Source organism: Ochotona curzoniae, unplaced genomic scaffold (assembly GCF_017591425.1).
Source record: "Ochotona curzoniae isolate NIBS_2020 unplaced genomic scaffold, NIBS_Ocur_1.0 contig_1, whole genome shotgun sequence".
NCBI lineage: Eukaryota > Metazoa > Chordata > Mammalia > Lagomorpha > Ochotonidae > Ochotona > Ochotona curzoniae.
The window spans coordinates 35,762,998-35,790,072 of NW_024464918.1; the positions used below are offsets into that span (position 1 = coordinate 35,762,998).

Below are 27,075 nucleotides of genomic sequence, written 5' to 3' on the forward strand. Positions count from 1 at the left end.
GCCCAATGGTGGAAACTGCATGGGAGACTTCATGATAAGTCCATGCGAAATCAAACTCTTTCCTTTATACCATGCTGGATTTTCCACAGTCAGAAAAAAAAAAAAAGAGTAAAGATGTGGTTTTTAGATATGCCCGACAGCGGAGACCAGGGTGGTGGTGCGTCACAAACAGGCCTATAAAAGCTGCCACTGGAGACCAGGACCACAAGCCACTCAGCTGGGCCATTCACACATCTGCTCCTGACCCCCTTGTGTTGCTCTGGGTCCCATGGCGCTCTGGTGGACTCTGGCCATTGCTGTCACCTGCCTCAGCGGCCTCACATCTCCGGGCCCCGTGCCTTCCACCACGGACCTCAGGGAACTGATTTCGGAGCTGCGTAACATCTCACAGAACCAGGTGAGCAAAGGCTGGCCAGGGTCCTGCCTGCTGGGGTGTGGGGTGGGTTGCCCTCATCAAGAAGTCTTGAGCAAGCTGGGCCTGATCCTGAGTGCTTGTGGATCAGGGAGATGCCTCGTGGGCTAGAGTCAGGCCCAGCCATGGCAAAGCACCAGGTGTCAGCAGTGTGGGAGCTGTGGGGGCCTGGTAGAAGCATCAGGTACCAACTGTCCCCTGGCCCAGCCTGCCCTCTCACCACCAGCCCCTCCTTGGCCTCTGCCAAGGAGCTGGGAGCTGAGAAGGGCCAGCACACACCTGGATCCACAGGCATTTGCCAGTGACCCGACCACTGTCCACATAGCTTGGCTGAGCCCCTTCTATTGTGGGACTGGGTTGAGGAGTAGGCTCTCGTTCTTACTGGCAACAGTTCAGGGTGGGCAGGGCGTGCTGCCAGGATTGCACCGGGCGTTCTGCATGTCATCTCCAGCAGCAGGTACAATGCCCTGCCTTACTGAGATTTAGTGAGACTGAGTGCCAGGTTCAAGCCAGACCTGGCCAGAGTACCCCTGCTGCTACTGGTGCAAGGTCCCCCACCTCCGAGGCCAGGGTGTTTACTGTACCCAACGCTCCCTCCCCCACAAACCTGCCAGCCCATCAGTCCTGCTCAACAGCAGCCTGAGCTGCCCCCACCACAGCTGTGTCACGGTCCTCCCCTCCCTGCCCCTACCAGTGGCTACACAGGGTGGGAGATGCAAGCAGAGCTGCTCTGGGGTGCCCAAGAGGGAGCCTCCCCAAACTCCACCCCCACCAGCACTGGGCTTACCATCACTCTGTCTCCTCAGGCCCCGCTCTGCAATGGGACCATGGTGTGGAGTGTCAACTTCACGACCGGCGTGGTAAGGACCCTTGTACCCCATGGGGTGGGGGCTGCAGCAGACTTCCAGGGCCCTTCTGTGCCCTTGCCACCTGGGCTCCCCACCCCTGCCCACCTCGGGGCCTGACGCCGAGCTCTGTCTTCTCATAGTACTGCGCAGCCCTGGACTCGCTCATCAACATCTCCGGCTGCCATGCCATCCACAAGACTCAGCGGATGCTGAGTGGACTCTGTCCAGACAAGGCCATGGCCAAGGTGAGGCCCTACCCAGCATCTCAGCCTCACTCACTACTGGCTCCTGCCAGCCTTGGTCCACTGTGGCAGCAGGCCAGCGGGGGTAGGTGGGGGGGGTGGGTGGTGGTGGAATTTCTCAGGATCAAGGCTCCAGGGCCCTTACCTCCTACCTGGGTCTGTTTCCACATCTGTCACACCTGGGTCATCCCACCCCCTGGGGACTGGTGTGGGCTATAAGAGACAGATCTGGCACTGACTGACACACTGGCTTCTCTGTCCCTCCACTTGCAGTATGTCTCCAGCTTGCAAGCCCGGGACACCAAGGTGGAGCTGGCCACGTTTGTGAATGATCTGCGCAAATACTTACAGTACCTGTACCGCTATCCCACCCTCGACAAGCACCACTGATGTGTGCGGGGCCAGCCCCAGGCACAGCAGCTGCCACTTCATCTGCCTTTTGGCTGTCGGGGTGTCCCTGGGGAAGGGGGTAGGGGAAGGGAGAGGGAGCAGTAAGAATTCCTAGTTTAGACCTCATCTGTGCTGCCTGCCTTCAGCCCAGGCTCTGAGCAAGGGGGACAAGGGGACCACGCCCCTGCTTGGAGCAGTGGCATCCCACAGGGTGCCATCCTTGCCAGGCATGGGCTGGGAGAGGGGCCTGGTTCCCACAGGGCTGGGGGCAGTATAGCACAGGGACTGGTCTCCTCCATCTTATTTATTATTGTATGTTATTTAAACGTGTCTGTTGGGTTGGGACTGGGAGGCTGGTGCTGCCAGGGGACTTGGGGCTGCAGTGCTAAAAGCCCCATTCGTATGTACTGTGCACACAACTCTGCTACCTCACTGGTCCTGGGGCCTCTGGGCCTCAGCCAAAGCCAGGGACAGGAGAGAGCCTGGGAGCCGCTCCCGTCTGCCAGCCAGCACCCAAAGAGTAATTTATTCTAGAATTGCCTTGTATTTAAAGTATTTAGCATGCTAGTGCAAAGTGTGTAACATATACTGATGTGCAGCCCGGACATGGAAGGGGGCTGTGGTTGGAGGGGAGGGGTCACTGTTTCAAACTGGAAGCCAGAAATAAAAAGGATGACAAAGATCGGATCTCTCGTCTGTGGTTTGGGGCACTGGGGTCTCCCAACTGGGAGGGGCCCTGTGGGAGGTGGCCTAGCTATGGGAGGGGCAGGGAGGAATGCGACCTGGGCCACACGCCTTCCAGCTCTGGGGACCAAGATGTGGCCTGAGGGGGCCACCACCTGCCCACAGTGAAGAGGAGGAGGAAGAGGCCACATCACCAGCAAGGCTGGCACTGCACACACGTGTTGCCACATCTCCCTCTTACCTGAACAGGTTCAGAGGGGGCAGATGGTTCACCTAAGGACACACACAGTTGGGAAGAAGCAAAGCCAAGACCTGAGCCCCCGAACCACTACAACTCAAAGCCTGCACTCTGGCCCGCTGGACACACTGCTCCCTTCGAGTACCCATCGCCGGCTCCTGGGCCTCTGACACAGAGCGTGTGCAGCTCTGAGCCCTTCAATGGGAGCACTCAGTGTTGGACAGGGTACATGGGTGGGTGGGCGGTGCCTGTGCCTCAGGGTGCAGTGGAGGGCAAGGCCTGGGATCCTGGCAAGACCACTCCTCATCACAGTGCTCACATCTCCTGGGGGGGCCTGGCCAGATGTGGGAACGCTGAACCAGCAGGTCTGGGCACACCATTCCTTCAATCTCTGGTTCCAGAAAGACAAGGTACCTGCAAGGGTCATCAGACAGGTGTCCTCTGGGACACCCCCAGTGATGCCGAGGTGTCCATGCGGACAGCCAGGGCTCACGGCTGTGTCACTCAGGCCACAGCGGAGGACTGGGCAGCTGCCAACTGTGGGCAATGGCTCAGGGACTGCTCACGTCCACCCAGGGGAGAAACCAGGAGGAGCAGGATGGGTGACAGTGGTGCCAGGCCTAGGGCCTGTGAGTCTCCACAGGCTGTACAGGACGGGGACAGGATAGGCCTCTGGGTGCCAGGGTCATCAAAGGATTTGAGAAGTCCCCTCTGCATCTGCTGTGACCACCTGACACTGTACCAGGCAGCCCCCCAGGCTTGCGTCAGCCTGGCAGGACACACATACCAGGTTTAGCATGAGAGGAATTTTTTTTTTTTAAATGCAGAGTCTGCAGGAGTGAGGCCCACTCTCTGGAGGTGAGCAGGGGCTGCCTGCTGGGGCAGAAGAGTCAGCGTCCATCCTGGCCACAGGACTCAGGACTCTAGGAGTTCAAGGCTAGAAGGATACTTATGGAAGAGCAATGATGCTTTTTAAGAACTTAGTGACGCGCCCACCACTACTGTCATTTGAAAAGCACAGAGACAGGGTGCACATGCTCTCATAGACTAGTTCGCTCCCCAAATACCCACAGTGGAGCTGGCAACTCGATTCCAGGTCTCTCCTGCAATGGAGAGCCGCCGGCTCTGCCTCCCGGGGTCCACGCTGGCAGGCAGGGTACCGAGCCCAGGCACTGGCACTTGGCACACAGGCATCCTCAACTGCTAGGCCAAATGCCAGGCTCTGCATCATCTTTAAACGGAGTTCAGCCTGCCTAACCAATGAGCTGGCCTGCCCATCCAATACCAAGGTGGAGAGCCTCCTCGGGCACCTCCTGGGGCCCGCCTCCGGAGCTGAGGCGAGGGGAGGGTGCCCGTGGGTGGAGCGGGTGGGGGCGCTCCCTTGGGAGCCAGTCCTGCAGCCACCCACAGCCACACCAGCCCACAGGCTGTCCCAGGCCCTACCGCTAGGGGGCGGCCGCTCACCACATCCTCGGCCGCAAGCACGCAAGGCAGCCGCGGTCGCTGCCTGCCAACAAGGTGGCCGACCAAGTCCCCCGAGCAGGGTCCCTGCGGTCACAGGCGCCGCGTGGGGAGCCAGGCTGCCTCTGCTGGCGACAGGGAGTGAGCAGAGACCGAGCAGAAGGGATGCGTCAGCCGCTGCCCCTGGCAGCGTGGCCTCCCTGGGGCTGAGCCGGGGGTATTTGCCGGGAGTTTTCTCTAACCACACGGCTGCCTTCTTTCCTGCACGAGGCAGGCCCCACGCAGGAGCCGGAGGCAGAGGGCTGGTTAGCAAGGGACTAGAGTGCCCGGTGATGGGAGAGCCGTGCTGGTCGTGGGGCCCCGGGGGTGGCTTTGCTGCAAGAGGGACTGCGGCTTAAGTGAGAAGCGAGAGACGCACGGGTTTCCGGTGCACTTGGCACCACGCGCAGGCGGCTGCAGCTCTGAGAAGGTGTCTGCAGACAGCCCAGGTCACTTGGGGGTTCTCCTAGGCCGGCCCCTGAGCTGCTTGGGAGAAGGCGGAGCTGGGATGGGAGACAGGCCTGTATGTCTTCCCTGTGACGGGCTGGCATTGCTCCAGCTTAGCTCAGTCTCCACAAAGCCAGCCAAGGGTGGCCAGCCACTGAGCTGAGCCCATCCCCTCTGGGCTGAGTCAGTCCCTTGCCGTGCCCTCTAAGGCAGCTGGCACTGCCATCTGGGCAGCCTGGCTGGGTCCAAGAGGTGCCCGCAGCTGGTAGGACCGGGGGCTGTGTCCTGGCCACCTCCCACCCTCCGGTGTTCTCCTGCTCCGATCCAACAGTCACAGGCTCTGCCTGTCTTCATTCATTTCTCGGCTCCACCCAAAGGCAGCAGGCAAATGGTGTGCAACGACTCTCCCAGATCAACTGATTTCTCAGCAAGGGAGGGCCCCGTGACGAAGCCATTCGAAATCCCAGAAGCGATTTTCTACTTACGACCTCACTTTCTGTTGTTCTGCCCCTTCCCTCACAGGCCTTCTCTGTGGAAAGTGACTCTCAGAGAGGCTCGCCAACGCCCCCAGCCCTGTGCTGTGGGGCAGACGCAGCGGCGCGGCCACAGGTGACGCAGGCAACACAATTAAATTTAGCAACTCTCGTCAGCTCTGCTCTCCGAATGGTGACAGCTCTTCCCGAAACCCCGGTGGGGAAGGAGGCCTGGGCCTCAGGGTGCTGGATGCCCCGCTGCCCAGAGGCCCTTTCCCGGCCCAGGGCCTGCCCGGGGGGAGCTGCAGGGACACCAGGCCAGAAAAGGCAACTTGTCACAGATGCACCCCCCGCTTGCCATGGTTTCTACAATGAGCATGCATTCATTCCCACTGCAAGACAAACACATACTTTTGTAAAAAGCGAAAAGAACCCGAGTTAGTGTCTGGCCCATGGTGGGGGCTGATGGTGGGGTTGGTGAAGGAGCCTACAAGTGCGGCACAGGCCCCAGGCAGAAGATGGGGGCCTGCAGAGGCCTGGGCAAGAGGCCTTGCCCCTCACTGCCCTGGCACAGGCCAGCTCTTCTTGGGCCCCTCAGGGTTCACAATGGTGGCGAGGGGGAAGGACTGACTGTACTGGGGTCTTCATGTGGCTTGACTAGGATGGACACTGCGGTCCAGCTCTGAGGCTGAGGAGACACCAATGCCCCGGGCACAAGGGCTGGTGCTCAGGTGCAGCACGTTAAACCTCCCACCTGGATGCCAGTTCAAGACCTGACTGTTCCACTTCCAGTTTGGCTCCCTCCTGACTTGCCTGGGAAAGCAGCGACGGATGGCACAAGTGCCTTACAGGAGACCTGGAAGAAGCTCCAGGTTCCTGGCTCCTGTCAGACCCAGCCCAGCTCCAGCCACTGTGATTATCTTGGGTGATGGTCACATCTACCTGCAGATGGAAGATCCTCTGCCAATTCTGACTTTTGAATAAATGAATTAATCTTTAAAAAAAATAAAAACATACTCCGGGGGCAGGTGGAGGGTTCTGGTGCACCCACAATTAGCTCTTGGATCTCCTGGGGAAAGGCTCCTCCCACTGCCACTGTGTCTCCCCTACCCCACATACCCTGCGACCCTGGTTCCCACCTCTTGCCATTCTCTGTGCCCCGAGACAGAGGCAGAAAGTACAGCCTGGGAGAGAAGGGGTGGTGACAAAGGTGCCAGGGTTACACAGCCCTGATTCAGCCCCAGTTGTGTCCCCCACTTCCACTGCTATCACTCAGGCTGAGGGGCAGCCAGCCCTCTGTGAACTGGAGCCATGCTGAGGCACTCAGCAGGTACAGGACGTCTGTGAGTTCTGCCTTTGGGGAGCCAGCCAACCAGACAAAGAAAACAGATACATTTAAAATTGCACCTAAGCTGAACTTGTGCAGTTACTTTTCCTACCATTATTCCCTATGTAATTTAGCCAAACAGCAATTTACACAGGACTGACCTTACACTCAGTGTTACCAGTCATCCAGACATGACTTAAAGTATATGAAAGAGCTGGCTTTGGCTCAGGCAAAAGTATTGATGGTTCAAATACCTGGGAGACTTGGGGTGCGTCCTGGGCTCCTAGCTTCTTCCCAGCCTGGTCCAGCTGCAGGCCTTCCCAGGAGTAAGTCTCCTGGGGCACTCTCCTTGCTTCTCAAAATAAGTTTAAAAATTTTTAATGATGAAGTATAGGGGAGATTGAGCTTATATGCAAGTACTATGCTATTTTATACAAGGGGTCCACAGTTTGGTACCCCACGATCCTCGACACCAAGGGACAAGGAAGGAAACGGGGAGCCAGACACTGTCCACGTGCTGTGGATCCACAGGGAACAAACGCAGGGCGCGTGCAGCACGAAGCAGAACCAACAAGCCTGGATCATGCGGCACCTCAGGGCCCCACGTGCCATGGAGGAGAGGGGCCAGCAAGGGCTGCTGGGCTGCAAGCGGAGATCAGGTGAGAGCAGGGATGGAGGGAGGAGGCTTGCAGAGAGTGGAGCATGCTCTTCCTGGCATTTGTGGGAGCCCATGTGGCTGGAGCCAAGAAGGATGCACAGTGCAGCACAGGCCCTTCTCCCTCCAGAGGTGAGACAAAGGATGCCGTGTGACGGAGGTGCCGGCACGACCCTCTGGCTGCTGTGGGAGGTGAAGGTTGGGGGGCAGAGGAAGACAAGAGGATGAGGCGCGGCAAGGCAGGCATGCATGCTGGGCATGTGTGTGTGTGCACATGCATTCTACATATTCCTATCATGTAATTACAGATATGTCTATTCTTCATATTAGTCACACAAATATACAAGATTGACATATATGTGAACATCACATATAAATACCAAACATATATATGGAAATTGGGTCTTCATATACAATCTTCTGACCTCTTAGTACAAACCATTTCAAACACACAAAAACGGTATCCCCCAGGTACCTCCATCAACAACTAGTGGTTCAGAGCTGATCCTGCTTCATCTCTCTGCCCCTCCCTCAGCTCCTGAGCCCTATGCAAAGGTGGACTTTGGGGCAGTTGCATATGTGTGTGACAGGTGCCCTGGGCTGAGCCCACACCCAGCACTTCCCACCCACTGCAGGTCCCACTTCTTTCTGCTCTGCACAGCACCCATCCCTGGCCCCTTTCTTCCTATGTTCCCTGGCACTGAATGTTCCCCCATGGCTCAGTCATTCTGTATGCTTGGAGCCGGAACTGAGCAGTGGCCACTTCGGTCACCCTCTTTCCTCCCCAGGCCATCTCTGTGAGTGGCCGCCCCCAAGGCAGGCCCGGGGAGCCAGGTGAGACAGCTCAGCCAGCAGTAAGCATGATGGCAATGACAGCAGACAGGTTCTCAAGGGTTTACTGTGAGCCTGCCAGGCACCACACCAGAGGCTGCCTATTTGACCTACACTTCCACAATGAGCTGCACCTCAGGGAGAAAGCTGGACAGGCTGCCTTACCCCGTGTCACCGGGAGAGGACATGGCAGAGCTGGCCCTGGGAACGAGCTGAGGCTGTCGAGTCCAGGGCACATGGTCCTAATCTGGTCACTCGACGGCTGCCCAGGGGCTCTGAAACCCCAGCTCCCCTCTCCAGTCCCACTCAATCCACACAGCTTCCCTGCTCCTAGGACCAGTGCACAATTCTCAGGTTTCCTTGTCCATGCCCCTGCCAGACTCCCCAAGTTCCTGAGTTCCACCATGGTCCCAGTAAATCCCTGGCCTCAAGCCCCAACACACAGTGCCCTGTCCCCACTCTCCAGCCTGTACTCCTCAAAGAAACCTGCCTGGCCCAGTCTCTGCTTAAATGTCTCTTCATGCCGCCCCACCTCCCCCTTGCAGAGGGCATAGGTAGCACTAGGAGGCTACTGGCCATGGGGAGTGAGGATTCTGGGCAGGGCATATGCGGGACACAGCAGGATGGTGGCGACACCTGGGCAGGGAGGCTGGTGCTGTCTCCATGTTCCTTGGGCTGCGGGTCCACAGAAGGGTGCTCTGCTGCAGCCCTCTGGTGGGTGTTGGGGAACAGCTCTGGGCACCCCAGCTTGCAGCTGAAACGCCAGAGGCAGCCACGGAGGCAGGCCTTCTCCCAGGGGTCTGTCCAGGAGTGCCCTGATCGGGCCACCCAGAGCCCGATCGTCCTGTTCTCTCTGTTTAATGAGCACCTGCTTTCCTGCATCAAGTCCTTTCTTGTGGAAATAACCACAGCAGGGTCTGTTTCCTGCCCACAGATCTGGAGATGGAGGTCTGACAGCTGCTGTGTAGCAACTGGCTGTGACTGACCGGAAGCAAGCAGGCCTGTCCCTCACCAGCCAGCTGATAAAACCTCTGTAGCCCTGCCTCGTCTAGGATGTGCTCGGGAAATTAAGAACCATAGCCATGTGCCCAAGCTAAGATACAGTCAATAACAGTAACAATCGCGATAGTGACAGGGCTGCAGCAGGTGTATCCTAAGTACTGTAAAACGTACTCCTCATAGCTACCTCACGACACAGGTGCATGGACCACCCCTACCTTCCCAAGCCCCCCAGGGTGGAGAGAGCCTGAGCAGCTAGGCCTGGCCTGGAGCCCTCCCCTGGCATCCCCTGCTCCAGTGGTAACCGATCCCTGGGGTGTGACACATACTGAGTGCTTTCCTAGAATCTTCCTCTGTTTCTTCACAAGAATCCTGTCATGATCCCCATTTCACAAATAAATCAAGACTGCAAAGAGTTCCTGACCTGTCCACAGCACAGAGCCGATGAATGACTTTTCTGTTGACGGTGATAGGGCCTAGAAACAGGATGAATGGATGGATGTAGGTTGGGTTCCTGCCCAGGCACTGCCTGGTATTCTGGTCAGCTTGGGGCTCTGCTATGGGACAGTGCAAAACAGCAACCCCAGAAACTGCCACTGCAGGGCAGAATGACCCATCTCTCTCTGGCCCCCTTCCTCAGTCACTTTCTGACATTTAGAAAACTGTCCTTTTCCCCCTGGCCTGATCAACCTGTTGGAAGGAACAAGATAACCTCTGGTCCCTGCTTTTGAACCAGAGGCCTACACATTCTGTTCCTGGTTTCCCAGCTTGACCTGCACAGCCTTAAGCCCACATGACATCTTGGACAAACATCTGTCAAACATACCAGCAGCTGCTACCAGGACACTGCAGACTCTACCTTGTTCCATCTCTCCCCAGCATCTGCCTCCCTCCAGACCTTCCAGTGGGGCACCAAGCTGGTTGGCCACTCCACAGCCCACCCCTGCTCTGCCTGCAGCCTTGGGACCCTCAGCTTGGCCTGATACGAAGCCCACCAAGTCTGTCCGTAGGAAAGAACCAACTTCCCCCACACAGAGCTGGCCGGTGTTTTGACTCTAAAGGGTCCAATGGGCTAAAACTCTGGGAATGTCTTTGGAAATTTCTTTCGCAAGTTCCTGGGAGGCAGAGAGCCTTGATGGCTTCTGCTAGTGTTCTGGGGTGCAGTGAGATGGGGTAACAGAGAGGGTCCAGCCATGCCACTGAACTACTGTGGCACCAGCCTGGAGAACGAGTCCAGCTGGGTGGCCAGTGGTTCATTCAGCTATTCACACATCTATAACCCAGTCCAGGAACACAGCAGATCTCCTTGGCTACGGGACCAGCTGCCCGTCAGGCTAGGAGCTGAGTGTATGGCATACTTGGGGTCTGTGGAAAGACGATCTGCCTGGCCCCTACCCTGGGTGTTTCCTCTTGGGGTTGGTCTTCATTTGCATATCTGCTGTCAAATGACTGTGACCTCACTCGGGCTCTTTCCTGAGTTATGACAGCAAATTACCGAGGCTGAGGGGGCAGTGTGAGCATCCAACGTTGCAGCCTGGGGACCCCTGAGCTGCGGCTGGGGCCCTCCCTGCAGGGCATGGTTCAGCCCCGGCTGTCAGAAGTGCCTGCTGAGTCTGGCAGCCTCGCTACACAGCTCCGGGGGAAGAGGTGGGCTCCCGCCGAGGCTGGATGTACACGGGGGAATACTATGCAGCCTTGAGAAAGAAGGGAGTCTGAGCTGCCACAGTATCGGGGAGCTGGGGTCAGGCTCAGAGAGGCCAACACGTGTGAGGGCACATGTGAGGCCAAGCAGAAAGTCTGTGGGAGACGCACATCAGCAGCTCATTCCGCTTTTCCCACAATCTTTGGGAAATACCCTATCTGTGGGGACTACAAATCCGTCACACCCATGGAAGCAGAGAGCAGGGTGGAGGTTGCAGGGCATGGGGAGATGCTGGTCCCAAACTCTCCAATGCCAGGGAGAGGAGTTTGGGGGTTGTGTTGAGTGACATGGTGACGGCAGCTGGAACTGGTCCCCCACACTCACAAACCCTGAGGGCGAAGTTCTGACTGTCCTTATCACAAGTCAGACAATATGGTCATGAAAATCAAGGTAACTAAAGCTTGATCTAGCAACTCCACACTGTCTACCACTTTAAAAACATTAACATATAGAAGTACTTATATACTTAGACATATGTACTTAAAGCACCATAAGTAGGTACATATTATTTGTCAAGTAAAAAAATAATAAAAGGGGGGAAAAGCTCTCAGTCCAAACATTTCCAGGTGATTCTGTGGTTGAGTGAAGAGAAGGTTAGAAGCCAAGCATGGGGGAGTGGAAGGAAGGCAGATGGCCCTTCGGCCTGGGTGACTGCTGTGTCTGAGCCCCTTCTCCAGGTGGGAAGGGGACCCTGCACGGGGTGCCCAGGCACCTGAGCCAACACAGGATCCTTAGGGTCACTGTCAAGGTGTGCAAATGCCTCACCAAGTTCAGGGAATGAGACTCACAATCAGGAGTGTTGGGGAGGAACACGGACAACTGACAACACGCACGTTGGTAACACAGCGGTCTTTTTGTTCCTAGCTGGGATGTCAGATCTACAGGTGGTCACACCTTGCCCCGGGCATCCAGCGCACGGCCTCACCTGATGCTACCTGGCTTCTCTCCGGCCTTCCACTTTCAGAAACCGCTGGCTCCAGGGAGGTGAGGAGGGGATCCCCTTCTCCTGAGGAAAGCGCCCTGGGTCAACTTCTCCATGACAGGAGAATTTCCAAGTCGCCACCCATACCTGGAAGAAGCCAGGCTGAAGCGCTGTGCAAGTCAACCTTTCTTGATATTACTCTATCTTTCCCCCAGAAGGACTGCACTAAAGCAAACTCGGACACCTGTGGTCTCTTCCTTCTATGCAAAGCAAAAAGCCAGCAGCAACCCTGAGCTGATAAGATTAATCTAAAGAGCAAATTATGGTGTAATTTCCTATGCTGAAACTTTGTAGTTAGTTTTAGAAAAAAAGGTTTCATTTTCCTATGGTCTCATTTCACAGGAACATTTTACCTACTTCTCTGAGGCACTTTTTCTCCTGGAAGAGAGGTGCTGATTGGCCACCAGCAACTGACAAGCTGGTGTAACGAAAATTTCCAATGTAAACTTATTTTTCCTCAGTTTCAGCAATTTTAACTCTATATATAGAGAAATCTTCATCAGAATGCATCGGTGGTGTCTATTGATAAACTCATTGTCCCTCAGCATCCCGCACACCGAGCTCTATTGATGGGGCTCCCCTGTCACCTGCCTGTCACCCTCCTCTGCCTCCTGGCAGGCACCGGTCACCTCGTCCACAGCTACAGGGGCGACATCATCCTACCAGAGGTCATCAAAACCCTGAACCTCCTCACAGAGAGGAAGGTGAGTATCCGTGCTATCTAGCACAATCTTTACGTACGCCGTGTGTGCCAGGCACGAGCCCTGTCAGGAGGCTGCTGGCCTGCAGCGGGTGGCAGGACCGGGAGCCTGTGGGGGGCTGTGGGCCCCAGGGGGCAGGGGCTGAGATGCGCTCCTCGGGTCCAGTGGGAGGTTAACTCTGTCTCTTTGTTCTCCTGTTCCCGCCGGGGCCAGTCTCCATGCACCAAGCTGACCATTGCTGACGCCCTGGCTGTCCCCAAGGTAAGAAGCGCACTGTGCCTGCTCGGGCAGAGGGGCTGATGCGGGGGGAGCTGTCCACAGAGTTGGAACAAGAAACTGCTTGAGGGAAAATGGGCAGGCCCAGGCTGTCTGTGAGGTGTTACATGTTTTCAAAGAACAAGAATTATGCTTCTCACTGTTGAGGAGCGTGTTTTGGTGTTTCTGGTTTCACTTGACTTAGAAGGTGTGTGACAAAGCCTGGATTTTGTAATACAGATAGGTCCTGGTCAAGAAAAACAAATACCTGTTGAATGAGGGAAGTTTTTTGGCACATACATTTCTGAAAAACCAGATATTCTCACAGAAAAGCAGAAATTGAGATTACAGGTTAAGGGAGCTTTCATTTTGTCTAAGAGACTTCCTACAGCAACAGAAGAGCTATTGTCCCCTCCTCTCTCACACGCTGGTCACCTCACAGCGCCCTGGGGTCCCGGCCTGGTTGCCCCTAAGCCCTCGGCTTGCCCTGTCCTGCCAAGCTCAGCCCCCTCCAGCCTGTGCCGGGACCATCCTGCCGCACAGAGCCGAGGCATCCCAGCTCTGACTGCGTGGGCATCTACCGGCCTCGCTGCTCAAGCGGCCATGATGGCCCTGCGCCTCGCCCCCACCCCTCCATGTGCAGTGGGAGGAGATAGATTTGACAGCTGATAGCGTATTTTCTCTGACAAACACATGACTGGGGCCATATCAATGGCTTGGTGCACTTCAGTTCCTGTTTTCATGGAAACACACGAGTGAGAATGAAAGTCCCAGTGCTCCTGAGTGCACACTTTCTGCGTACGCTGAAGGGCTGACCTGGCCAGGACTCAGCCACGCACCAGTGCTTGTTCCCGGGGACTGTGCTCCAGGGCTTTCCCTGGAACAGCTCGTTTTATCAAAGATCATTCCAGGAGTCTGAATCAGGATGGGATTCCAGAGGACAAAATTCTATCTGTACATGTAAACCAATATAGTATGTTTCTATAATTTCTAAGTCCTTGCAACTAGATGGCTGCTGCTGGAGGCTGAAGGCAGCTGAGCTGGGACCCCACCTCCCTTAGATGCTGCAATGCTGAGCAGCCTCCAGCTCCGCCAGGGAAGGAACTGGTGGAGGAGGAACTGGCTCTGGGGTCAGTGGTGGGGATAGAGAGACCGGCCAGGGAGACAGACTACGGCTTCTGTCCCAGTTCTGCCGTTAACTAGATGCGTGGCCTTCAGCAGCTCTTCCATGATGGTAACTCCAGAGATGAGGGGAAGGCTGGGTGGCACCGTGTCACTGGAAGGCCGCCACCCCAGCACAGGTCAGGCATGGCTGCTGCCATCGCTCAGTCATGCCTCTCTCAGCACATATGCAGACCTCTCCTGCCAGTCCCCACTGCCTTCCTTCACCTGTCCCCATTTCTTTTCTGTTTTGTTTTGTTTTTTTATTTTAATGATTACATGGTTGACCAGGGTGGGAAAGATTGAGATTTAGGGAAGATTGGGTAAACTCATTGCTTCCAAATTTTCTGATCCTTCTGGTTGTCTCTGAGCATCCCTATTTCTTCTGTCTCCCCTGGAGAGCATGCTCCCCCCCTCTTGTTAACCTCATCCTGCCATCATTTTGTTTCCCTCCGACACTCAGCACTGGAAAGGCTGTTATTTTCTAAATAAAACCCCACAGGAGTAGCATGTGGGAGTAAAAGGAGCTTATGCTCCCAAGGGAGAATCTTTTTAAACCCTAGTGTATTAATTTCATTTGGGGAGCATTCTCAGGAGAGCCGTTGCCAAGAACAAGCTTATGGGAATGCTGGGTCTTGGGGCAATCCGTGCCTGAAGGACAGCAAGCTGCTCAGGCACGTTTTTCTTGGGTGGACCCTTAGAGGTGTTTCTTGTTTATCAAAGACAGCCCAAGTCCACCAACTCCACAGAGCTACAGGCTGAACCACAAGCAGCTTTGTTTGGGTTTTTTAAAGGATTTCCCCATGCACAGAACCGGTTGACTAAATCTGGGCAGAGCTGGAGATAACAAATGCAATGCTAATAGGGCAGGTTTGATGACCCTAGATGTGGCTAGTCCAAAACTGCATTGGCAGTCTGAGTCAGCGCCCCCGCATGGTCGTTTCCTGGCATGCCCTCAGGGAAAGAGTCCGCGGGCAGGGGCCCCTCCTACCCCTGGTCAGCTGGGAGCAGGTGGGCAGGGAGCCAAGGGCAGCATGAAGAGTCATCCTCTCACAGCAAAGCCAGAGAACCAGGCTTGAAGGCCTTTATGACTTCTTTGGCATCCATCTTCCGTTTGATGTTGGTTTTTTTTTTTTTTGTCTTGTATTTCATATTCAGTGTCTTTACACAATACTTTAAACAATGTCTATAAAAAGGGTCTTCTCCCATATTATGTGGTCATATTTGGGTGAAAACCAAAAGACAACATAACACCTAGGCTTCCGAGCTCAGGTTTCAGAGAAGTCTCTCTCACTTTCAATGGGAAAATCATCAAAGGGACTCTTCCCGTGGCTTTCTGGGGTCTGTTTACTCTATGAGGAGGGTGCTTGCTCCCACCCGGGCACACAGGGAGTGTCTGCCTCCCACTGCCAGCCACCTAACACCAGGGCAGGTGTGGCACCTAATGAGGGGGTTCCTGACTGCTGGAGTCTAGAGAAACTGGCACTGCTCTAAATTCCTGCCTACGGTCAGGGACCGGGGTGACACCTAGTCAGCTTTCTGAGTGAGTAACTTCCACTGTGGCATGGTGCCCCACAGGGGAAGAAAGGAGAGGAAAGGGGCAAGGCTTGAGGATTTTGGTGCCCCAGTCTGGGTCCAAATCTTCCTTCAAAAACTTTAAAATGCACCCTAGCAGTTAACTTACAGAAAATGAGATAACCACAGAGATTACCTGCCACATCATCTACAGAAAAAAAAAAACCCTGCTATGATAGGGAACTGGCAAGTCATGGTACAAATGCACAACTGGCTTCTGTGCGGCTCTCAATTCTATCTTCTTAAACAGCACTGACCAACGTAATGCTTACAGTACAGCATTTTAAGTGTAAAAACGTTACAAAACAGGGTCAATCCCAATTGGCTCTTGTATATTTTTGGGAGGGGGCGGAGCAGGGAGGGGAAGCACACTATAAACTAACAAACAAAACCTGTGAAGGTATTTGCCAAAATCTTAACAGTCATCATCTCTGGCTGGCAGAAGTTTTGAGTCACTGCTGTTGAACATTTGCCACCTTGAGTGTCAGGAGAAACCAAGGAAGCAGGGCTCAGGTTAAGACCACTCTCCGGGCTTCATGTCTTTGCTCTTCAGTAGAAAATAAGAGGACCAGCACAGGCCGGGTGAGACTGACACAGAAGCCCTCTCCTGGGTTCCACCAAAGAGCCAGTTTCTTTTTCTAAGGCCCACGGTCCCCCAGAAGTGGGCAGTGCCACATCAAAGCTCCAACACTCCGCACGCACACTCCAGGCCACAGGTTCTTTATAGAGGTGCTGTTCCTTATAGAGGCCCAGCTCAACACCACCTTCTTGCAGAAACACCCCCTCGACTGGCCTGGACACAGCTCTGGGGCACCTTGCCCTGACAGCCTTAGCACTTCTCTCTTGTAGTGGGGGCTAAGTCTCAGCTCCACACTTCGCTACAAACTTCTACATGCACTGCTGTCTCCTGTGAGGATGCAAATGGAGAGTGCTGCCCACAACAGCCTTTTCCAGGCCAAAGGTCTGGCATTCATTTAGTCAACGAGCAGTAAGATTCCCAGGGAAAGCTGGATCCTAAAACCTTGCAGGAATGAAAAGTAGAATCTTCCACAGAAAGAAGAGCTCCCACGCCTCTATGCAGACTGCAGAGCCTCAGATGTAAAGCTCACCTTCCCCTGCCCACTTACTTCGTGGGGTATCCCATGGCAAAACCCTCCAAGAGAAAAGAGACTGAGGAGTTGTAGAGAGAAGGTGGCTGCATGAGCAGGGAGGTGGCTGAATGAGCAGGGAGGTGGCTGCGAGAGGTTTCTGGAGAAGCTGCAGGTCAGGGCACACACAGGAGTGCTTGGCTACAGATCCACAGTGAAGCAGCCTCACCCTCTGCACTGGTCCTCCCGGAAAGAAATCAGGAAGTGAAAACACTGCTCCCACATTTAGAACAGAGACAGCATGTGTTTGTCATTTCTTTTCTAGAACACGACTGAGAAGGAAGCATTCTGCAGGGCTGCGACTGCACTCCGGCAGTTGTACCGTCATCAGCGCACGCTCCAGTGTGTCACCCAGCATGGAGAGCAACACGTTCTCAGATACCTGAAGGGACTCGACAGGAACCTCTGCAGCATGGCAAGAATGGTAAGGATGCGGCAGGTAGCTGGGCTCTGCGCACACAGCCTCCCTCCTGACTGCTCCTGTTCAGATGTAGTAACCTTGATGAACCAGCTCACTGACTCATCCAGTAAACATCTGTTGGGGCATTACAAGTGCCAGGTTCTCTTTGAAACACTAGAGATAATAGGCCTTAAAGAAAACAGGCAGGGGTACACAGTTATCCCAGCAGTTAAGATACTCACATCACACATTATGGTGCCTGGTTGGGATTCCCACTTCCAGCGCCAGACTCCAGCTTCCGGGTGATGCACGCCCTAGCGGGCAGCACTGACGGTTCAAGCAGTGGGATCTGGACTGTGCTCCTAGCCTCTGGCTTCAGCCCCGGCCAGGGGCCACTGCAGGCATCTGAAGACTCAGCCAGTGGAGAAAGCTCTCGCAAGGAAACGAATGAATAAAGATAAGTAAGCGGAGTCTATTGCTCTCATGGTGTGTTCAAACACAAACTGCTCAGTAATGAAACATGCTATGAAGAAAAACACAGAAATGACACGGGAGTCAGAGTGGGCAGGACTGGTTTAGTCCATTTTGCTATCCACGCAGGCAACTGAGAAGACACAGGTCACCTGATCAACAGGCACAAGGTTCAACTGTGCAGAGGCCAGGGTAGCATCGAGTTTCCTGTGCTCAAAAGGACAATCAGTGGGTGGATGAGAGGGACTGAGAGCATTCAGTCAGAGATCAGATTTATAGAGAGGAGATGCAAAGAGGAAGATTTTCCTTCTGCTGGTTTACTCCCCAAAAGGCCACAATGGCCGGAGTTGATCTGATCTGAGGCCAGGAACCAGGAGCTTCTTGTGGTTTCTTATGTGGGGACAGCATCTTAGGGCATTGGGCCATCCTCTACTGCTTTCCCAGGACGATAGCAGGGAGTGAATGGGAAGAGCTGAGACATGAACTGGCATCCATACAGCATCCCAGTGTTTGCATAGCCAGGATTTAGTCATCGAGCCATTGAGCCAGGCCCTTCAGTGACCACTCTTGTCATGCATGGTATGGTAAGCAAGCTGAGTGCACGTACAGTATTTATTATTATTATTGCTATTATTATTATTTTGGTCAGAAAGCTGCCATAAGCCAGTATAAAGGCAGTAGTGGCTTGAACAGGACGGTGACTCTGAAGGTGGCTGAATCTGGGGCATTACTAAAGAACATGGCCAAGGAGCCTTTGCTGGAAAATCAGTTTAGTTATAGGGAATGAAAATTAACAGATGACCTTATAGTTCCTGCCTGGGCCCCTGTGGCAATGGTTGGTCCTGTCACAGACCACAGGAGACCAGGGACATGTCCACAGTTGTGCAGTGTGTGGTGCCCCACAAGGTAAGGGAAAACACTCTTAAGGAGGGAGTGGTAGGAATGGGCAGTGGGTTTGGCATGATGGATAGCACAGATGATACGGATACAAGTGGGAATGGATGGGAGTAATGGGAGAGGCAGAGATGCAAGCCTAATGGAACAGATACAACAGAGGCTGGAGTGGGAAGCGGTGAGTAAAGGACAGTGAATACAGAAAAATCTTTTGATATGTTTAATAGTTACCAAAGAGCAGGTATGGAGAAGTAAGCTCTTTCAAGGTGGGGAGCCTATACAGAATATTGGGGTACCAGGAAGAAGACTCCAAGACACAAGCAAAGTTAATGCAAGAGAGGGAGGAAACCAGGAAAGGACAGCAGACCTTGGAGCTTCGCAGAGGAGCTGGCTTCAGAAAAGAGCAGGGGTATTTCTCCCCTCCTGGGCCTCACACTTACTGAAAATATCAGGGCAACCAACAGGGCCTGTCTGGAAACCTCTCATCTCAGGGTAGGCTCTACTGGTCCCACATTACATAAGAAGAAACTTATTTTTTTAAAAAAAACCAATTAAGTAGTTTGTTTTATGCAACTCAAACTCAAGTGGTGACCTGGAATCCTTTCCACCTGTAGTGCCACACACTGCGGGTCACCAAGGAGCAGGAGGGCAGCATGGCTAAATCTTTCAGCAAGTCAAGCAGCCATGCAGAGGGCCCAGTACGGCCATGGACAGGTCTGAGTGCACTTTCATGTCACTCCCTTGGAGCAGTACCCCACTGTAATACGTCTCCAGAGGTTGTGACATCACCACCAACACACTGCCTGCCCAACAAAAGCTGACACATGGTGGTAGTACAAAAACCACTTCTGGAAGTTGAGTGTGTACTCACAACATGCAGATCCTATTTTGGATCTGGCCTGCTGGCAGTCAGAGTCCCAGCTAACCGGCAAGGATGCCGGGACTGAGCGCTGTTCAGGTGGCAAGTGCCAGAGGCCCTGCCTGGACCAGTCCGTAGGCATGAAAGCAACACAAACGCCACCTGATGCAAGCTAACAAAATGTTTCTTTCACAGAACAACTGCCCTTCCAAGGGAGCCACGCAGACTACACTGGAAGACTTCCTGGACAGGCTAAAGACGACAATGCAAAAGAAATACTCAAAGCATCAAAGCTAACTATTTTAATTTATAAATTTTGATGATTTTATATTTTAATATTTATATATTTATAATTCATCATAAAATAAAGTATATGTATAATCTAACAGCAATGCTATTTAATGATGATTAAGTTTACTTTTCAAAGCCGAGATATGCAACTTTCAGGAAAACTCATTTTACTTAAAGCAGCCAAACTGAAAGACCATTTTTTAAAAAAGATTTATTTTCTTTTAATGGAAAGTCAGATACACAGAGAGAAGGAGACAGAGAGAAAGATCTTCCATCCACTGGTTCACTCCACAAGTGGCCACAATGCCCAGAGCTGAGCCGATCTGAAGCTAGGAGCCTCCTCCAGGTCTTCCACCTGAGTGCAGGGTCTCAAGACTTTGGGCCGTCCTTGACTGCTTTCCCAGGCCACAAACAGGGAGCTGGATGGGAAGTGGAGCAGCCAGAACACAAACTGGCACCCATAAGGGATCCCAGTGCATGCAAGGCAAGGATCTCAGCCGTGAGGTTGCTGTGCCAGGTCCAAGGCCATTCTTTCTTAAGGAGTTCCCTCTATAGTTGGGGAGATACTGCAGAGTAATTAAATACAAGGCCATGAGAGATATAAATGATAAGACAGCCTGCTCAGTGGGTCCGTGAGCTCTACTGTCAGGTGTATCTAAACCAAAAGTATGATGCGATCATTCATCTCCCTTCACTGAGGTTGCAGAAAACACAAGTAATCCTCACACACTACCAGGCTCCCCAGCGAACAATATTTAAACCCATAATAAATCTTTGGATTCTCAAGTCTCAGAACTAACAGACAACATGCAGTAGACAAACGATTGCAACCACCAACCACCTGACAGGACAAAAAGAACTGCTGGAGACAGCTGGCAGACAGAGGCTGGGCACTAACACAGCTTCATAACATTAACACTGACAGAAGAACATGAGATGTAATTATTCATGACACCTTTAAGGTTAACACAACAACTAAAAAGAGCTTACTATAAATAATTTGAGAGGGGGTAGAATTAATAAGGTAAACCTTCACTGTTTCAATATGGAATGAAATACATGCTATCCATTCAACAAATCAAAAATTTGTAAGAGTGGTCAAAGTTGATGGTGTTATAGTTGGGGATGAATATGTGGTAGTTGATCAAACTATTCTGGGTTTGTTTTGTTTTGTTTTGTTTTGTTGGAAAGTCAGATATACAGAGAAGAGGAGAGACAAGAGAAGAAGATTTCCATCCAATGGGCCACTCCCAAAGTACCCACAATGGTCGGAGCTGAGCTGATCTGAAGCCAGGAGCCAGGAGCCTCATCCAGGTCTCCCAAGTGGGTGCAGGGTCCCAAGGCTTTGGGCTACCCTCCACTGCTTTATCAGGCCACAAGCAGGCAACTGGATGGGAAGTGGGACCACTGGAATACAAACCGGCATCCATTTGGGATCCTGGCACATGCAAAGTGAAGACTTTGAGCCACGAGGATATCATGCCAGGCCTGAACTATTTTGCTTTTATATGTGTTGGAAAATTTTCATGGTGAAAAGTGAAAAAAAACCCCAGCAGTGAATGAATCAAGAAATATTTAGAATTAACATGAAAGCATTTAGACAACTTGGAAACAAAACAAAACAAAACAAAACTTTCTGGGAATGCTGTGGATGTTTTTGGATCTCAGGACTTGGGGCACAGAGCACTGTTACAGGGAAAAGCCTCAGGGGACCGAGGATCAGGAGTCCAAGGCAGAAGGGACATTGTAAGCTTTCCTTACATTCCTTCTTCCCGGGTCTCTAAACAACCTGTGAGAACAGACACTGGGTCTTCTAGTTAGTGAGACAGAGTACACGATAACGTGGTTCTAAACATAGAAACGCTTCCTAGTTCTCATGAACTTGCTTTCTTTTTCTAGGTCTTTAGGATGCAGGTTTTCTCCAAGGATGAAAAGCAGGCCTGGGACAGGGTAGCGGTGGGACAGAGAACACTGCGGCACAGCCTGTCACCTGGGCAGTGTTCCCAGGGAACCATTTTTTGTGCACCTACCCTGAGGTGCCTGACTCCAGGCTCTCGGTTAGACCATGGTCAGTATCAGGTCCCAGCATGCACTCCTCCAAGCCCCTCACAGGTACAGGAATGGGACATCAGTGACAGGGAGCGAAGTAGGGCTGGAAGCTGTTGGCTTTCCATTATATGCTCCTGTGTGTGCGCGTCCTCATATATGCAGAAATAGTAAAAAAAAAAATAATAATAATAAAGTAAATGAATACAACCTATAAATTGGATGATAACAAATGCTGACAAAAACAAAACCTAGGGGCCCAGTTTATGCCATCCTGGCAGCCCTGTTTCCCATCCAGCTCCCTGCTTGTGGCCTGGGAAAGCAGTCAAGGATGGCCCAAAACCTTGGGACCCTGCACCCACGTAGGAGACCTAGAAGAAGCTTCTGGCTCCTGGTTTCAGCTCAGTTCAGCTCCAGCTGTTGTGGCCATTTAGGGAGTAAGCCAGCAGATGGAGGATCTTTCTTTCTATCTCTCCTGCTCTCTGCAAATCTGACTTTCCAATGAAAATTTTAAAAGGAGAAGGAGCAAGAGGAAGAGGAAAAGGAAGAAGACAATGACAACAATGAGCTGAAATCCTTACTGTTGTGAATGGAAAATGACGCAGCCACTTTGGAAAACAATTTTATAGTTTCTCAAGTGGTGAAACACAGTGTAAGATCCAATGAGACTAGGTATGTATCAGAGAACTGAAACATGAACAGAGAAAACTTTGTGTACAGTGACTTCATAACAGCAAAGAAGGGGAAGCAACTCAAACGTCTGTCCACTGAGGGGAGGACCCCCACAGTGAAGACTACTGACCCCAAAAGGAAACAAACTACAACCTGGACGTCCCCAGGCCACGTGTTAGGCCAAAAAGGCCCGATATAGGAAGCCACACAGGGTATAATTCTACCTAAATGAAATATTGAAAACAGGAAAATTTACCAAGGCAAAAATGGGTTACTGGTTGCTAGGGGTTGGAGCACTGGAGCCAGGGCAAGAGTGTGTGAGTGGGTACAGTGTTTCTTTTGATGGTGACAAAATGTCGCATGAGGGCTAGGAACAGACTAACTCCTGAGTTGCCTCCTCCCGAAGGATCCAAGGATGGAAGGATCGGTGTCATGGTCTGTGAGTTGTATCTCAACAAAGCCATTATTGAAAGAAATCAGAGCAGGAAAACACAAAATCAAGTGTCAAATCATCGAAACTTGCCTTTTGAGAACATCTTCTCTGCAAGGACATGGATCTAGTAACAATGATTTAGCACTCTTTTCATCTTCACTTTCACGTCACCAGAATTAATACTAGTACTAAAATTACACAAAAATAGGTAATGCCTTTTTAACCCTCTCAAAATAAGGGAATAAATCAAAAGCTTAAAGTCTCACCCTGACCACAGCCAGTTTCACCCTGCCCACATGAAATACCCATGTGCCAAGGGCATTAAGTATGTAGGAGAGTCATGGGGGCTGCCCAGCCAATCAGAGGAGGTACACCCTGAACATTTTAATTTCCTCTCTTCTTTGATCGAGACTTATTTGCATTCAATGGCTAATGTGAGCTGTAGACTGCTACAGGATGAGTTGTGGATTATAGTTTGTGTATGAGGCCCGGGTAACAAAGGAAAACCTGTCAGAAAGATTAAAAAAAAAAAAAAAAGCCACGCCAGCTGGGATTTGTCCACCTTAAGCCAAGGGCCAGTGAAGACAACGGTCAGGAACTGTCTCCAGGTCTCCCGTGCAGGTGCAGGAATCCAACGACTTGAACTATCACTGCTCCCACCCAGGTCTGGGTTAACAGACAGCCGGAATCAGGAACCGGGGGCAGGTATTAAACCCAGGTGCTCCTGTGTGGGTTACAAACACCCTAACTGATAAGCTGTGTCTCCACCCACCCACCCAGCCATAAAGTGGTGGAACAAGTTGAGAGAAAGGATACAAGCAGGCTCTTAGGCGGGTCTGTCAAAAGACAAGATTTAATGCAACTAACATTCAAGCTACTTCAGACCAAAATCTTGGACTCGGGATGGAAACACCAAACCTTTTAGCAGACCGAGAGAGCCCAAGCTGCAGAGCATACACTCACAGTGTGTGAGTGAGGCACAAGTTCAGGAGTAAGGGAATACTCACATCAACAGCACACATACTAGAATTGGAACGATACAGAGATTAGCATGGCCCTGTGTAAGGAATAAGTGGAAGTTACGACGCCTGTCATTTAGATACACTCATTTCAGCAACACAGACACCCACAGCACCTGCTTCCTGGGACACGCCTCCTGTTTGTATGTGGAACGTGTGTCACTGTGACACTGAAGGCTGACCTGTCCCTCCTGGCTATCAGTCACTTCTGCCTGTTGCCTTTAAATAGACGCTCTTTAACTGGCATCTAACAGAAGGTAATACAAACTTATTTAATAAATGAATAGCAAAAGGCCACTTAGTTGAACTCTGGAGTTATGTCTAATGAAAACATCCTTGGGCCACTATGAGAAATGCTGGCCTCTGATAAAAGCGCAACAGGGGTCCTTGCTGCTACGGTCCACTTGTGCCACTGCCTGCCTCCTATGGAGCAAGGCTCAGCCTGGCCTCATCAAGCAATCCTGGATTGGCACATGCTACCAGTGTCACTGAGCACAGGACAGTACCTTCAGTTTTCTTGGGGCTGACTCCTAGCGTCCATCTTATTAGCTCAGGCTAAGGAGAATACAGACAACCCTCAGCAGGTGCTATGCTTACCCTCTCAGGAACAGGCATTCTGCCCTAAGGCCCAGACACTCACTTCTTAGCTTCCTAGAATCCCTTCTTTCACACTCTATCCTTCCCAACCACTTTTTTCTAGTTCACCTTTCAGTCTCTGCCTGATCCTTCCTGCCATTAGCCAGTGGTCACAACATACCTGGGTACCTGCTAGGCAGCTCAAGAATAGGCAGGTAGGGCCCAGCGCGGTAGCCTAGCAACTAAAGTCCTCGCCTTGCAAACACTGGGATCCCATATGTGCATCAGTTTGTGTCCCAACTGCTCCACTTCCCAGCCAGCTCCCTGCTTGTGGCCTGAGAAAGCAGTAGAGGACGGCCCAAAGCCTTGAGACCCTGCACCGGCATGGGAGACCTGTAAGAAGCTCTTGTCTCCTGGCTTCAGATCAGCTCAACTATGGCCACTGGTTCACTTGGGGAGTGAACCAGTGGACGATCTTTCTGTCTCTTCTTCCCTCTGTGAATCTTTCCGATAAAAATAAATAAATCTTAAAAAAAAAAAAAAAGAAAAAAAGAGAAGAAAAGGAATAGAAAAGAAAAGTCAGGTAAAGACGCACTGTCTCCCGCAGCCCAGAGCATCCACGGCTCCTGAGAGGGAGAGAAAGAGAAGATGATTTTCCGTCCAGTGCTGAGCCAGTCCAAAGTCAGGAGCCAGGAGCTTCCTCCAGGTCTCCCATGCAGGTGCAGGGTCCCAAGGCTCTGGGCCGTCCTCAACTGCTTTCCCAGGCCACAGGCAGGGAGCTGCAAGGGAAGCGGGGCCTCCGGGATTAGAACCAGTGCCCATATGGGATCCTGGCGTATTCAAGACAAGGACTTTAGCCAGTAGGCTACCTCGCTGGGCCCCAGGACTTATTTTTCTAAGACACTATTTGAGGGTTCCATTGTACATCCTGCTGTGGCTTCCCACTTCCAGAAAATTCTTTCACAACAGGGGCCTGGCCAATCCCTGCCTGCCCTCTGACCCCAATTCACGGATCTCCAAATGCACACCACTATCTTTGCTGCGATGCCTTCCTACTTACCAAATTGCTTCAAAGTCTCAACAGCAGCACTTCCCTGAAAGGCTCGGCTGAGCCCTGGGTCAGGGAGACACATGCAGGGACTGTGCAGGCTGCAAGGGAAGGACCATTCGCCCTCGTCAACACACCCACTGTCACTAACACTGACACCGCCACCTTGCCCTCCTGACAGAGGAGGCGCAGGTCTGCGTTCCCAGGGAGAGCCTAGTCAGAACAATGCAGACATAAACACTGGAGAGGACACAGGCCACAGCAGCACAGCACACCCGAGGCAGTGGGGAGGAGAAATCAAGGCCACCCGACCGCGTGATGACTCTGGTATTTTAAGGAGGAGTTGGGCAATATCCTCTTGCTGAGATTGATATCGACTCTGAGAAATATTTTATTCCGTTGTAAAGTCCCAGTTAGATTCCTCTGTACAACTGGAGAAATAAAAGCCTTTGATTCAAAACTAGAATTTCCCCAGCCCTCTCAAAGGGATGGGGGAGGGGAGCAGGTGTGGCAGAATGTCTGATCTGTCATGTTCTTCAGTCACAGCCATGAACGTGCTCGGGTAAGAAAATCTGATGTTCTGATAACGTTGATAAAGTAACTTGAAGATCGGGCCACAGGAAGCCCAAGATCAATGCTGAGGGGAAACAGGCTCTTTTTGAAGTAGCCTCTTCACAATCATTTTCCCACACATTTGTTCAACTTCCGAAGGAAGACTGAATACCTGATTTGCTTTGCAAATGAAACAGCTTAAGAATAGGAAATTCAGATAATGTTACAACAAACATGTGTTTGGAAGATTCCTCCAGCTGGCATCAAGCTAAGGCTGTGGCTTTAGGTGGTGTGAACATGCCCGTGTAAGGCTCACGCTAACTGTAAGCTTAAGGTACTTGTGTACTATCTTGTTTCAAAAATGGATTCAGTGGTTTGTTAGAAAGGACTAAGACAGAAAATAACAATATAATTATTAGGACCAAAGAAGAAAGGAAGTAGCAAACAGTGACCCTGGGAGAAACAGCCTACAGGTAAGGGGGGCGTCAAATATTATAGTCCTATCAGCCAGCACAAAATCCATATTAGTTTACCTAGTTCTGATTGTCCACAAGTGGGGGGAAGAGTCCACTGGGCTAAGAGCTCTCCTGTGTCCGCGGCAGCATCCTGGCAACCCCGGTGCTAACAGGCTTCCTGATACAGGCAGACACTGGCTCCAAACCTCAGTTGGCAAGAGTTACAGAAGTTATAATTCCATCAGTCTGCTTGCACACACTTGTTGAAGGCATGACTTGAGAACTGGTTTCTATTCTCAAACACCTAATGACAGGGATAACAAAACTTCAGTGCTCTTGGTAGAAAATTTAGATGAATGAGAAGTATATTTAAAAACATCTTCCCCAAGTGTCTGCTTCACAATGACTTCTGCTTAAAAGTCCTACAGTGGTAAGAATGTTTGGGTGTGAAACAACACAAGCCTCTTTAACCACATGAAATGAAGAGGCCAAGCACAAAGAACCTGCTCATCACTTTAAGCTGCAAGTAAAAGCAAGTTCCAAGAAGACCACTACCACAGGCACTTGTTAAAAGAGTTTTATTTCTCATTTAACCATGCTGCATGGATACATACAATATTGATATATACAATTTAAGCAAATACAATTTATACATAAGATAGGATGCAAGTGTGGCTTTTGAAGTCAACGCAACAACTCATTGTTCAATTTGTAATTTTGGTTAGTACACCGCACTGCAGTAATGCTACTGAAATTATCAATGATTTATATTAGACTACAGTGTAAGTT

At 51.9% G+C, this 27,075-nt stretch overlaps 2 protein-coding genes across 3 annotated transcripts; both read left to right on the plus strand.

Moving 5' to 3' along the window:
* Positions 1 to 254: 254 nt before the first annotated feature.
* On the plus strand, positions 255 to 2,120 carry IL13 (interleukin 13). Its single transcript, XM_040976529.1, has 4 exons — positions 255 to 397; positions 1,219 to 1,272; positions 1,401 to 1,505; positions 1,776 to 2,120. The coding sequence occupies exons 1-4, from the start codon at positions 269 to 271 to the stop codon at positions 1,890 to 1,892; spliced, it is 405 nt and encodes a 134-aa protein (XP_040832463.1). The 5' UTR covers positions 255 to 268; the 3' UTR covers positions 1,893 to 2,120.
* A 10,009-nt stretch (positions 2,121 to 12,129) lies between these two features.
* On the plus strand, positions 12,130 to 19,524 carry IL4 (interleukin 4). 2 transcript variants are annotated; one of them, XM_040976538.1, is made up of 4 exons: positions 12,130 to 12,434; positions 12,645 to 12,692; positions 16,836 to 16,994; positions 19,390 to 19,524. In XM_040976538.1, the coding sequence occupies exons 1-4, from the start codon at positions 12,300 to 12,302 to the stop codon at positions 19,489 to 19,491; spliced, it is 444 nt and encodes a 147-aa protein (XP_040832472.1). In that variant the 5' UTR covers positions 12,130 to 12,299; the 3' UTR covers positions 19,492 to 19,524. The 2 variants fall into 2 exon arrangements, with proteins under 2 accessions (XP_040832472.1, XP_040832479.1); XM_040976545.1 differs by lacking the exon at positions 12,645 to 12,692.
* Positions 19,525 to 27,075: the final 7,551 nt, after the last annotated feature.